The sequence below is a fragment of the Artemia franciscana genome, chromosome 4 (genome assembly GCF_032884065.1).
Source record: "Artemia franciscana chromosome 4, ASM3288406v1, whole genome shotgun sequence".
Classification (NCBI taxonomy): Eukaryota; Metazoa; Arthropoda; class Branchiopoda; order Anostraca; family Artemiidae; genus Artemia; species Artemia franciscana.
In genome coordinates, this window is record NC_088866.1 from 52,241,276 (window position 1) to 52,256,118 (window position 14,843).

The 14,843-nt window shown below is 35.6% G+C and overlaps 1 protein-coding gene across 4 annotated transcripts in view; it reads right to left on the reverse strand.

Moving 5' to 3' along the window:
- Positions 1-14,843, reverse strand: part of LOC136026569 (kinesin-2b-like) — a 97,824-nt gene that overhangs the window by 15,099 nt on the left and 67,882 nt on the right. For 3 of the 4 annotated variants that reach the window (XR_010617337.1, XR_010617336.1, XR_010617338.1), the window contains exons 7-8: positions 11,726-11,872; positions 67-220 (exon numbers count right to left, since the gene is read on the reverse strand). Coding sequence is in view for 1 of the 4 variants with exons in the window: in XM_065703267.1 (XP_065559339.1) it covers positions 11,726-11,872 (147 nt within the window). In the remaining 3 variants the exon portion in view is untranslated. The remainder of the gene's footprint in view (positions 1-66; positions 221-11,725; positions 11,873-14,843) is intronic. The other variant, XM_065703267.1, reaches the window with a different exon arrangement.

The window sequence follows — 14,843 nt, forward strand, 5'->3', positions numbered from 1 at the left end:
TATGACCCAAAATTGCGTGATTCCACATTTCAATACACTGATGAAAAAAACAAAACAGAAACTTACATCTAAAAAGGTGAAATCATTCCAAATACAACGAAAACAATCCAAAATGTATAAGTCAAACAAGATATTCCTCATTCAGACTTCAATCCAAAATGTATAAAGTCATAAGTCAAACAAGATATTCCCAAGCACAGAATTCATGTTGGAAAGAGTCCTAAAAAAAACTGTTTTGATTTTAGCATCAGAATTTCGTTTTTTAGAGTTTCGTTTACTATTGAGCCGGGTCGTTCCTTACTACAGTTCGTTACCACGAACTGTTTCAAAAGGAGCTTAAATAGGAGATAAGAAAATATGAGCTTGAAACTTTTACAGTGGGGTTCTTTGATACGCTGAATCTGATGGTGGGATTTTTTTTTCATGATTCTAAGACTTTTAAGGGGTGTTTCTCCCTATTTTCTAAAATAAGGCTAATTTTCTCGTGACTTTTGACGGGTAAAACTAATCTTGATGAAACCAATATATTTAAAATCAGCATTAAAATGTGATTCTTTTGATGTAACTGTTGGTATCAAAATTCCGTTTTTTAGAGTTTTGGTTACTGTTGAGCCGGGTGGCTCCTTACTACAGTTCATTACCACGAACTGTTTGATTCACTAACTTGCCCAGTTACCCAGTTTGTCTTATTCTAATTATTTTTTCTTTTTTTCGTTCTTCGGGTTTTTTGCATCGTGTATAACCAGTGTGGTCTCGGAAAATTAGGTAAAAAGGGAACAATAATGAATATTCGATGTGGTTGTTGTCTTTTTCTTTCTTTCTAATGGTATAGATCCCTTTTTATCTCAAGATTGTTCTCTTTGTCTAGTGGCATAATTTCACAAAAATATAGGGGGGGGGGACAAAGTTGGAGCCGATTTTCCCAAGTCAAGCGAAAATGATGGTAAAAAATGTATAATGACCCATATAGTACCATAAAGAGAAAGGTATACTAAAGAATATTGATCTATTTACGTGCATACTTGAATTTCGAAGGCCTATCTTAGTTCTGACAAGATTTTTCAAATGTCCATGTGAGCTCAATATTGTACAAATCAAAAGCCCGCCGGAGAGACAATAAATCAAACGCAGAGACAACCAGCCCTAGTCCGTTTGATATATTTGTAAGGCCATAAAACTTTATAGCATCATAAAGTACATTTCAAATACAAAAGCCACATGGCCTATCGTTTATAAAAAATGGCCAAAACATTAACACTGACACATAAAGCAATCCACCAGTGCAATCACAACCCCTCGTTTCACTGAAATAGGGTGGCAAGAGTGAAAGTTAACCAATAGTCGATGGGGGAATTAAAATTTTACACAATCACCAGGGGACAAGATTACCAACTAGACCAAAAAGAGTTGCTTCAAAGTTAGCTTACAAGAGGATTATTTCGCAACAGAATAATCAACTAAGTTTCAATTTTCATAATTTTTCCTCAGTTGCTCTTTGATTATCATTGAAGTAACTCAAATAGCTGCTTTTCCCTACGTGGATAAGTAGCGACAATTGTATTTATTATTATTGGTGGTGGTTTTTATTTGTTTTTAGATTAGTTTTCTTTTAATTTTCTATCAAACAGTTCTAAAAATTTGAATTTTGATGTCAATAGCTACATCAAAAGAATTGCATTTTAATGCTGATTTTAAATATATAAGTTTCATCAAGTTTAGTCTTACCCATCAAAAGTTACGCGCCTGAGAAAATTTGCCTTATTTAGGAAAATAGGGGGAAACACCCCCTAAAAGTCGTAGGATCTTAACGAAAATGAAACATATCAGATTCAGCGTATCAGAGAACCCTACTGTAGAAGTTTCAAGCTCCTATCTACAATAATGTGGAATTTTGCATTTTAAATCACGGGTGCGTGTTTTTTTTTTTGTTTTTTTTTTTTTCAGGGGTCATCGTATCGACTAAGTGGTCCTAGAATGTGGCAAGAGAGCTCATTCTAACGGAAATGAAAAGTTATAGTGGCCTTTTTAAGTGACCAAAAAAATTGGAGGGCATCTAGGCCCCCTCCCACGCTCATTTTTTTTCCAAAGTCAACGGATCAAAATTTTGAGATAGCCATTTTGTTCAGCATAGTCGAAAACCATAATAAATATGTCTTTGGAGATGACTTACTCCCCCACAGTCCCTGGGGGAGGGGCTGCAAGTTACAAACTTCGACCAGTGTTTACATATAATAATGGTTATTGGGAAGTCTACAGACGTTTTCAGGGGGATTTTTTTGGTTTTGGGGGTAGGGTTGAGGGGAGGGGCTATGTGGGAGGATCTTTCCTTGGAGAAATATGTCATGGGGGAAGAAAAATTCAATGAAAAGGTCGCAGGACGAATCTGGTCACGTTAGAAAAAAACGTCAAATTAGAATCAAACGTCAGAGCTTAATATACAATGCTGGGTGTTCGGAACCTCTCTATTATGGAGTATAGTTTGAAAATAACACAACTATACGAGCGATAAAACATATATACCACAACCATAACTCAACTAACGAAAGAACTGCTAAGAGATAACACAACTATAAAGCGAAAACAGGTGAAAACTAACGGGAAAATAAACGAACTAAGAGGTGGAAGGGGCCCAGAGAAAAATATAATCCTTTTCCAATTTTGAGCCTAACTTCCACAAAGGAGTAATAATGTCAGAAGCCCCGAAATACCGAATTATTTTCTTTTCAAACAGTTCGTGGTAACGAACTGTAGTAAGGAGCGACCCGGCTCAATAGTAAAAGGAACTCTAAAAAACGGAATTTTGATGCTAAAAGATACATCAAAAGAATCGAATTTTCACGCTGATTCTAAATACATAAGTTTCAATTAATTTAGTCGTTGTCATCAAAAGTTAGGAGCCTGAGAAAATTTGCCTTATTTACTCGAAAATCACACCATCGCATTCGGCATATCAGAGAACCCTATAGCAAAAATTTCAAGCTCCTATCTAAAACAAGAGCTAAGAGCTCATATGGCACTTGTGACGAGGTCGGAAGAGCCGAGAGCTCATATGGTACGAGGTCGGAAGAGCCAAGAGCTCATTTGGCACTTGTGAGAAGGTCAGAACCTAAAGTTAGACTCGGTACTAGAGTTATCGAATTTGCTGTACTTTGTTTATTGGCAATTATTATAAAGATAAACTTGAAAATACAATGTTTCTATAGTCTCTTCTTGTTCGGTATTCTACCTGTAAAGAAAATAAATTAGTTACATTTGGCGTTTTTTTTTTCTTCGTGAATTCTATTGTATTCTTCTTGTTTTTATTGTTTCATTGTTGTATTCTTGTCAGGTTTATTAAAATTATAAAACCCTTTCGTAAGTTACAAATACCTCAATTTTCAAAATTACCTCCCCCCTCCCAATTCCACCAAAGAGAGCAGATCCGGTCCAGTTATGTCAGTCACGTATCTTAGACAGGTTTCTATTCTTCCCATCCAGTTTCATCCTGATCTCACCGCTTTAAGTATTTTCTAAGATTTCCGGTCCCCCCAACTGCCCCCCCCCAAATTACGTTTGATCCGGTTGAGATTTAAAATAAGATATCGGAGTTACGAGGTCCTTCTAAATATGAAGTTTCATGAAGATCCGATCACTCCTTCGTAAGTTAAAAATACGTTATTTTTCTTATTTCTCAGAATTAACCCCCCCCCCCCCCGCAATTGAACGGATCCGTTCCAATTATGTAAATTACGTATGCAAGACTTTTGCTTATTTTTCCAACCAAGTTTCATCCCAATCCCTCCAATCTAAGCGTTTCCCATCATTTTAGGTCTCCCCACCCCAAACTTCCCCCAATGTCACCAGATCCGGTCAGGATTTAAAATAAGAGCTTTGAGCCACGATATCTTTCTAAAAATCAAATTTCATGGAGATCCAATCACCCGTTCGTAAGTTAAAAATACCTAATTTTTTCTAATTTTTCAGAATTAACCCCCCCCCCAACTACCAAAAAGAGAGCGGATCCGTTCCGTTTATGTCAATCATCTATCTAGGACTTGTGTTTATTTTTCCCACCATGTTTCATCCCGATCCCTCCACTCTAAGTGTTTTCCAAGTTTTAGGTTTCCCCCTCCCAACTCCCCGCCCCCATCACCAGATCCGGTCAGGATTTAAAATAAGAGCTCCAAGACACTATATCCTTCTAAACATCAAATTTCACTGAGATCCGATCACCCGTTCGTAAGTTGAAAATACCTCATTTTTCTAATTTTTATGACTTACTCCCCCCCCCCCCCAACTACCCCAAAGAGAGCCAATAAGTTCCGATTATGTCAATCATGTATCTTGGACTTGCGCTTATTTTTCCCATCAAGTTTCATCCCGATCCCTCTACTCTAAGTGTTTTCCAAGATTTTAGGTTTCCCCCCTCTAACTCCCCCCAATGTCATCAGACCCAGTCGGGATTTAAAATAAGAGCTCTGAGACACAATATCATTCCAAACATCAAATTTCATTAAGATCCAATCACCCGCTCATAAGTTAAAAATACTTCATTTTTTCTATTTTTCCGAATTAACCGGCCCCTACTCCCCCCCCCAGATGGTCAAATCGGGAAAACGACTATTTCTAATTTAATCTGGTCCGGTCCCTGATACGCTTGCCAAATTTCATCGTCCTAGCTTACCTGGAAGTGCCTAAAGTAGCAAAACCGGGACTTTAGGTTTTCCCCTTCCAACTCCCCCCAATGTCATCAGATCTGGTCGGGATTTAAAATAAGAGCTCTAAGACACAATATCATTCCAAACATCAAATTTCATTAGGATCCAAATACCCGCTGATAAGTTAAAAATACTTCATTTTTTCTATTTTTTGCGAATTAACCGGGGCCCCACTCCCCCCCCCCAGATGGTCAAATCGGGAAAACGACTATTTTTAATTTAATCTGGTCCGGTCCCTGATACGCTTGCCAAATTTCATCGTCCTAGCTTACCTGGAAGTGCCTAAAGTAGCAAAACCGGGACCGACAGACCGACAGACAGACCGACAGACCGACAGAATTGGCGACTGCTATATGTCACTTGGTTAATACCAAGTGCCATAAAAATGTGGAATTTCGTATTTTTTGCCAGAAGTCAAATCACGGGTGCGTGTTTATTTGTTTGTTTTTTTGTTTTTTTTTTTCCCCCAGGGGTCATCGTATCGACCAAGTGGTCTTAGAGTGTCGCAAGAGGGCTCATTCTTACGTAAATGAAAAATTGTAGTGCCCTTTTTAAGTGATCAAAAAAATTGGAGGGCACCTAGGCCCCCTCCCACGCTATTTTTTTCCAAAAGTCAACGGATTAAAATTTTGAGATAGCCATTTTGTTCCGCATAGTCAAAAACCATAATAACTATTTCTTTGGGAATGACTTACTCCCCCACAATCCCTGGGGGAGGGGCTGCAAGTTACAAACTTTGACCAGTGTTTACATATAGTAATGGTTATTGGGAAGTATACAGACGTTTTCAGGGGGATTTCTTAGTTTGGGGTGGGGTTGATGGGAGAGGGCTATATGGGAGGATCTTTTCTTGGAGGAATATGTCACGGGGGAAGAAAAATTCAATGAAAAGGGCACAGGATTTTCTAGCATTACTATAAAAAAACAATGAAAAAATAAACATGAAAACGTTTTTTTCAATTGAAAGTAAGGAATAGCATTGAAATTTAAAACGAACAGAGATTATTACGCATATGAGGGGTTCCAAAAATACTTCAGCATAAAGAGCGAGGTATTTAGGAGGAGATAAATACCTCGCTCTTTATGCTAAAATATTTTTAGTAATTTCAACTATTTATTCAACGGCCTTTTTGATTCAGGGGTCATTCTTAAAGAATTGGGACAAAACTTACGATTTAGTGTAAAGAGCGATGTATTAACGAGGGTACAAGCCCCCTCGTGCACATAATAAAAATATAAGAATATAAAAGTTTGTTACGTAAGTTAATTCTTAAGTTACGTATATTTTTTACTAATAAAAACGTTCGTTAAAAATTAAAAGTTCTTGTAGCCTTTTTAAGTAACCGAAAAATTGGAAGGCAGCTAGGCCTCCTTCCCCACCCCTTATTTCTCAAAATCGTCTGATCAAAACTAAGAGAAAGCCATTTAGCCAAAAAAAAATTAATATACTAATTTCATTTCAATAACTTATGTGCGGAGAGCCAAAATCAAACATGCATTAATTCAAAAACGTTCAGAAATTAAATTTAAAAAAACTAGTTTTTTTTTAACTGAAAGTAAGGAGCGACATTAAAACTTAAAACGAACAGAAATTACTCCGTATATGAAATGGGTTGTCCCCTCCGCAATCCCTCGCTGTTTACGCTAAAGTTTGACTCTTTGCCACAATTCTACTTTTTAAAACAATTAAAAACTTTAGCGTAAAGAGCGAGGAATTGCGGAGCAGACAACCCATTTCATATACGGAGTAATTTCTGTTCGTTTTAAATTCTAATGTCGCTCCTTACTTTCAGTTAAAAAAAAACTAGTTTTTTTTTATTTAATCTTGTGCTGAAGACGCCTTGTTTGGATACAGGCGAAATATCCGCGTTGTTTTAGTCTTTCAATTCTACTGGCCGTCGTCTCATTTGAAGTTTTCTTTTTGTAGTTTTATCTCTCTTGGTTGCTTATTGTCATGTCTGGCCAGTTCGGCTTAAGAACTTTCACTATATCTACATGATTTTTATAATGTTAAAAATAATACTTGATACAACAGGGTTATAGAAAAAGGCAGTTTTTTGTAAGAAATTGATTCTTGTAATTATGTATTTCTTACATTGTTATCTTGTCGAAAGACAGGCTTGTATAAACATTGCATTCACTTATTACGCCTTATATGTTTTTAACTTATACAATTATAACATCATTCATCAAGCTTGTGCACAAAAAAGCAGTTTTTTTTTGTCAAAATTGATTCTATTTTAAAAATTATTATATTTTTAATTTAGTTAAATTGGCTGTTACTTATGCACTTATGATTTTGCATTTGGGTTGGCCCCATTCTCTAAGAGGTATTCACAATTTGATCACTCTCAATCTTGAAAGGGAAACTAAAACTTCTGATTACAAATCCAACAAGGCCCCCTCCAAAGTTTATATGATCACTCTTTCTATATAAACTTTATAAGCCCCACGGGCACAATTTTCAACCCTTGAAAATACGATCGTGATTATGAACATACAAGGATTGGGGGGGGGGAGGGAGAAAAACGCCCCTCGAATTTTTTACGATCACTCTTTCCATATAAATCTTATATACCCCAGGGTATAACTTACAACCCTTGCCCTGAGGGCTGTGGGGAGAGGGGTCGTCATTCTCAAAGACTTATTTTATGGGCCTTTCAATTACGTTGAAACAAATGGCTATCTCAAAATTTTCATCGAATGTGTTTGGGAAAATGGTGGGCGTGGGAGGGGGGTTGGTTGCCATCCAAATACTTGGGAATAATAAAAAGGGCACTAGCCCCCTTTAAATTTCCAATCGAACGAGCTCTTTTCAAAGCTTTTTGACAACAAATGACCATCTCAAAATTTCTATCAGATGCATGTAAGGAAAGTATGAGGTGTGGAGGGGGGGGGATTTCCACCCTCCAATCACTCCCAATCTTAAAAGGAGTGCTAGAACTTCTGATCACCAATCCCGTTTTGGCCGAATTCGGCCTAATTTAAACGAGATTAAAACGTAAACGAGATTTTCTCCTTTCTCATTGGCTTAATTGCTCCTTGAGGGGTGTGCGAGAATATCTAAAGACTGTTGACTTAAGCTAACTGGCCAACTTAAGCCAATGAGAAATATGGAAATCTTGGATATTAAAAATTATTGCTAAAAATCATATCTTATAACTACAACCTTAAGAATCTTTGGGATTATTTATCGGTATAAGATCTACAAAACGACACAAAAATCTAAGCTGTATGATTAGTACAATCCTTATAGATAGTAAAGGAACCATATCTTAAATGGCCAATTTTAAAGAAAACTGATAATAATAATAAAAAAAGAATTCAGGGCCAGAAATTTTGGAATCTTGTGGCAAATCGAGAGGCTACTTTACAATGCTCTACGTCTTGTAAGAGAAGTTTTATTACTACTTTTAAACATTGGAGGTGTCCCCACTAATTAATTTTCTATCAAGCTCTAAAGAAAAAAATGCATATTTGTCCGGTCTATTCATGTTAAAGCTTTCAATGAAGCCACAGTAATTTTTCCATAAAAGATTCTGCTCATGTCTGTTGTTAATACACATTTCACCGTTATTAAAAATTGCATTGGCATAAAACCTGGGAGATCGACCTTAAGGTCATTTGATCCCGATTTAAGATTTTCAACTCCCTGAAAGTTTATACACAAAATTAATAAAAAATTAAAGCCAATATCGATTTGCATCTGCATGCTCGGCTTTTTCCTGGTTAAGCACATTTAACTCCAATTTAAACTTTTCAACTCCCTTAAAGTTTATACACCAAATTAATAAAAATTAAAGCCAGTATCAATTTTGAATTTGCATACTCAACTTTTACTTGGTTAAGCACATTTAACTCCTATTTAAGCTTTTCAACTTTCTATAAACTTATATACATAATTAACAAAAACTAGACCTAAGCTGCATAGGCAACGTGTGGTGTTGCCGCAACCTTTGTTCGGCTTCGTCAAGTAAAGTGTTGCGAGAGCAACGCTTTGATTTTGTTTCGTCGCTTCGATTAAACGCTGATGTTGTTAATCTGTAAGGATCTGAAAATAGATACTAGGTACACCAACTCGCAAAAGTTGCCAACCTCTCGTTGCAACAAGCAAAAGCTGTAAACCCCTCGTCGCTGATTAAATTTTAATTAAATTTAATTAAAGCCAATAGAATATAATACCAAATTTACAAAAATAAAAGTCAATATCAATTTTGGATCTGCATGCTGAACTTTTTCCAGGTTAAGCACATTTAACTCCTATTTAAGCTTTTCAACTCCTTGAAAGTTCATATAAACAAAAAACAGAACCAATATCGATTTAGCATCTACATACTCGAAATTTTCTTGGTTAAATTCACTTAACCCCGATTTAAGCTTTTCAGCTCCATGAAAGTTTATATAACTTTCTTAAAATCGACCAATATCGATTTTAAATTTGCATGCTCGGTTTTTTCCTGGCTAAGTGCATTTGACTCCGATTTAAGCTTTTCAAATCCCTTAAGATTTAAACACACATATAAAAAAAAAAAAAATTAAGCCAATGCAGCCAATCGAATTTGAATTTGAAGGATTGGCTTTTTCCTGGGTAAGTACATTCAATTTCGATTTAAGCTTTTCAACTCCTTGAAAGTTTGTACAGAACACAAATAAAGATTCAAAACTAAAAAAATATATCGAATTGGTGATATGGCCAGTCAATTTAAATTGTGCATGCTCAGCTCTTTCTTGGTTAATAGCTTTAAACTCCGATTTAAGCTTTTCAACTCCGGCAAAGTTTATTAAGGACATAAATAAAGATCAAGAGTGGACATTCGTTTATAATAGATTTTATCAAGTGGGCTTACCATTTTCACCTGTTTGTATTGGAACAATATACAGTGTATTCTTTTATCGAATAATCTTAATTCCGGCTTTGTTCAACAGGCAATTCCAAAGACCATACTGCCTTTCTATGACGATAGACAAAAGTTCGAATAGGGATATATCCTTTTATTAGACAGTGATGTTTTGTGAAAGTTATTATCGCTATCTAATAAAAGCATTTATCCCTATTCAAACTTTTATTTATTAATCAACAGGTAAGAGTACAATCAAAATGAAAATAAAACCAAGTATTATAAATAGGTCACTGCTATAAAAGGGGCTCTTCCCTCTTAGATTCAGAACTCCAGGCTAGCTTGAAATGCATTTAATTCAACACATTCACTTCGTTATGCCGAAGAGCAGGAATAAAAAACAAACCATAATTCATTTACATATATCCATTTTGCAAAATTACAAGATACTTTATCGTATTAGGGAAAAACTGAACCATTTCAATGTTGAATATAAATTTATTGATTCCCAAAGACAAATGCGCTTTCAAAAGAAAGCTGAATCTTCTTAAGCTGTTCGGTGTCACAACTTTTGAGCTTCTTTTTGCTACTTTTCTGCTTTTTAATTAAACATGCACCTTCAAAAGAAAGCTGGACCTTCTTAAGCTGTTCGGTGTCACAAGTTTTTGGCTTATCTTAGGCTGCCATTCAATTCTGCTTTTTAATTTAACCAGCAACTTCAAGGAAAAGGTGGATCTTCTTAAGCTGTTCGGTGTCGCGAGTTGTAGGCTTATTTTATGCTGCCTTTCAATTCTGATTTTAATTTAACCTGCACCTTCAAAGTGCGGATTTGCATTGGATCTTCTTAAGTTGTTCGGAGTCACAATGTCTGGGTCTATTTTTTGCTGCTTTTCAATTCTGCTTTTTAATTTAATCTCCACCTTCAAAAGAAAGCTGGATCTTCTTATGCTGTTCGGTGTCACAAGTTTTCACTTTTTTTGTTGCCTTTCACTCCGCCTTTCTTCTTTTTGATTTGGCACCCGCTTCTACCAAATATTACATAACTTTATGAGCAGGTGTTTTTAAACAAAAATGAAATTCCGGATTTTTCATAATTTTACATGATATAAAGGGTTGTGTAGTTGTTTCCATTAATTCGAACAGGTTTCATTGCCGCTGTGATTAGTACTGCCAGAACCTTGGGGATTGTATTTTGCCCTTAAAAGGGTTCTTTAATTGTAACTAAATAGTCATGTGGAAAAAGATAGTCACCGAAGTCACGTCCAATCGATCCATAATCCGGAAGCCTCATCCAACTGTATTCTATCACATAAATTTGATAGCAGCAAAATTTCATAAATAGCATTGTTTTTCAAGGGGATATAAAGCTGCTCCAAGGGATTTTGAGGTCTACCTTGAGTTATCTAATTTATACATTAGGTTGTTTTAGGGGAATTGTGTGGAAGCGCAGATGGCAGTGACTTAATTTTGTTGGGTATTGGTGTTCTTGTTTTGTTTTGTGAATACGGCCACTGGCTTTGAACTACACATAACATAGGATTTATTTCTGAAATGTTTCTATCATAAGTCCAGATGGGCCAAATTCAATTTTTAGTCAATAAACGAAAAAAAAGCACAAAAAAAGCAAGACAATACAATAGGGCTAGTGAGGGGGAAAAAATTCAGAACGTCATATATACATAGGTATACATGTATTGTCCTTACGGATTCAATTACATAGTGGTCAATAAAAGCAAACAATACCAGCAGTAGTTCCGTGGCAGGGAAGATTGTACCATTAGCTAAGAAGCTATCCTTAAAAAAACAGGAACCCTCATCTTGCCCTAATTTTCCAGCTCTTGAATTTGACTGCACACATTTTCAAACAAAATTTTATACATGGTACATTCATCTGTCTGTAAAATTGGTTGTGTTGGTAACTCTCGCCTAACTATCAATCTTAAGCTCTGGAAACGATTGCATGACTTTATACAACGAGTACCCGAAGTGAGAATTTTTTACGATCAGTCAGTAGGTATTTGATGCTCACAAGGGTGCACATTACTTTTTTTACTTCCTTTTTTTATCCTGACGAGCAACAGGCTCTATTGCTAGTGGCTACTAACAGCAAATAATGACAGCAATAGTCTCTTATAAGAAAGGGTGTGCCACTTGTTTTGAGGATATTACTACTTTTCAAGGAAGCCTTACCTTGACCTGATTTTCCAGCTCTTGAATTTGACTGCAGGCGGAGTCCAGCTGAGCGTTATAAGCAGCACATTGCTCTTCTACTTTTGACTTTATCTCGAGTGCTAGATTAGCCTCCTTTAGAGCGCAAAGAGCAGATTCTCTCTGAGTCTGAAAAAAAAGATTTAATTGACAAAAAAAAATTCAAGATGTTCGAAATAAAAGAACATTCGCAGATCTTAAAGCTTTAATAAGAGCAACTAAATTACCACCAACAAAACTAATTACTTATTTGGACAAAATAAATATTTCAAAACGACATGACAAGAACTGCCTCTGATCGGCATGACCGTGTAAGGCGTTTAAAAAATCAAATCGTTTATTATTATTTTTTTTATGTCACGACCTGCATTTAATGAAGAAATGGTCACTGGTATTCAAACAGCATTCGGAATATAGAGCTTGGTTCGCCGGCTCTACAATGCAATGCAACACGCAGAAGACCCATTCGGAACTTATTTTTTATTCGGTTTTTATACCGGGGCAATCGATCTAATTCTCCACTAAAAAAAAAAAAGAAAAAAAAAGAAAAAAAATTCATACCTGGTTGGGAAAACGTAGAAAATTATTGGCGAAGTAAGGGACACCTTAGGGTGGTAGATGGCTATATTAAAATAATTATTGCAAAAAATTAGTACCTGAAAGTACACTTCCGAACTAACTCGGCCACTTAACGTTTCCCTCTTCAAAATGACCCAAATATAAGCAAAATCAAAAGCAGCTCAATTAGGTGGCTTCAGGAAAATACCCAAGGCACAAAATTCGAGTTTCTCAAGATAGGTCATTTATACTAGGCAAGGTAGAACACAAATTTAGATTTATGAGTTTGATAAGTTGTAATTCCCTGTAGGTCCCAAAGGGGAACTGATTTGTAGTTGACATCAGTTTCTGTGTGTTTTTCTATATATGGTGTCTATAAATACATGCGTCGACGTTAAGGATTGAATATCTATAAAAATCCGAAAGTAAAACAGTTCAAAATAGGGATGATACCTTTTTATTGACAGTGAAATATAAAATTATTTAACTGGATATTTCAAAGCAAAATACCAAACCTGAAGATTTCACGTCGGCCCTCGCGGAGCATATCTTTAATTTTCCAAATCATTTTATTTTGTTTGAAAATGTTTCTTTGATTTCTAGGGACCAAGGTTTAAAGCAAACTTTCAGGGAAACAATCGAAATTAAAAAAATTCTATTCAAGAATAATTCCATAAACAGAGATACAGGTGAATTTGGATTGAACTCAATTTATGATAATTTACTGAGGTCAAATAAAGTAAATATCACTTCACCTAACAGCTATGACCTCTGTCCACGTAATACGTCAGTTAAATCTAATGAACCGGAACCGAAAAGGTCAAGGAGATTTGCCTCGGCTGTTGCATTGAAAAAAAATAAGAGCAATAAACTATATGTAATTGGTTTATTAGGTATAAATTCTGTTTATTTTTATTCATGTCTTTTAGTTTTACTGCTGATGATGAACACTGTATATGTGTTCGAAATATCCAGTTAAATAATTTTATATTTCACTGTCAATAAAAAGGTATCATCCCTATTTTGAACTGTTTTACTTTCGTCATGGAAAGGCAGTGTGGTCTTCGAAGTTATCTACTATAAAAATCCGCGATAAAAATAGTAATCCCCGGATCTATACCCTAAAATACAGCAATATTCATAAGTTTTTTCACAGTATCTTAAAATGTTCCAATAATTTACTTTTTTCTGATGCTTCCACGCATACTCCCCCACTTCATAGTACACGTACAAACCTACCCCTTTATTGTGGTCCTTTTGGATCATTCAAAATTAATCAAACTTTGAAAATAAATAACAAGACAGTCAAAGTTAGCAGCTTGTTTATCAATAATGAAGTCACTCATTTAACAGAACACTTAAATTCACATATCATAAAACATAAGACTGAAATACTGATGCTCTTAAATATGTGCAAAAAAGACGGCAAATTAGCAAATTGTTAATTTACTTTACCATGTACAATCTTTCTTTTTTAGAAAATAGAATAAGATCAGATAGAGCAAATGATCTGAAAGTGGGGACAAAATGAATGAATTTGAGAGGCTTCGAGAGTCAAGCGTATGAGAGTTGGTCGAAAATTATAGCTTTGTTTCAATAGGCAGCATCATTAGTATTGATAGTGGATACAGCAAAGATATAAAAAGAGGAAGTGGAAAAGTGGCAAGACACATAGTGTTTATTTTATAAATGAAAGAGAATCAGGATTAATACGTGATTGCCCGAATTCAAACGAGGGGATACCTTCACTTAAATAGGTGGCATTGTCAGTAAGGATGGTGGATGCAGTGAAGATATAAAAGGTAAATACCGAAGGTAAAGGGTATCTTTTTAACAATTAGGGGGAAATTGAGACAAAGAGGTACTTCGCCAAACTGGACAGGTAGAAACACTATTAAATGGGTAGCCTTATTAGTGAGGATGGAGCTTGTAGTTACATCAGGATCATGTGTTTTCCGCCCCATCTCGTATCTGACATCAAAAAAGTAACTGACCAAGGCAAGGGGTGTTTTTTTGCGAATAAGGGAGAAATGAGGATGAATCGGTGCCTAGCTGAGTTGAACAAATGGGTAGTTTCAATTAGCTAGGTAGCATTAATAGAAAAATTGGTGGATACAGTCACAATGTAGAAAGTAAACAGCAAAGCCAATATATTGTTATTCTGTAGTCAATTAAAGTTTGGAAGAATAAGAAGATACATCTTAGAGCTGAGACTAGGATATCAAGAGACACGGAAGCAACGGTCATCAAGTATGCATTGAGCTAAAGCTGCTTGTTACTACGATAATCTTTAAAATAGGTAGAAATTAATCGTTTAATGGTATATTATACCTTTGACTTAGTCTAGCAAGTAGACAGGAACGTAATCCCAGAAAGGAGGGCCCAAAATTACAAAAAGAGAAATAAACTAACATAAAACTGCAATTAAATAGAAAGTATGAAAAAAATAATGATATCTACATCAAGCAGGATCCTGAGCCCACCTTGCAGTGCAGTTGCCTAGATGAAATTATCGAACATATCGAGACAAGAGATAAGAAAA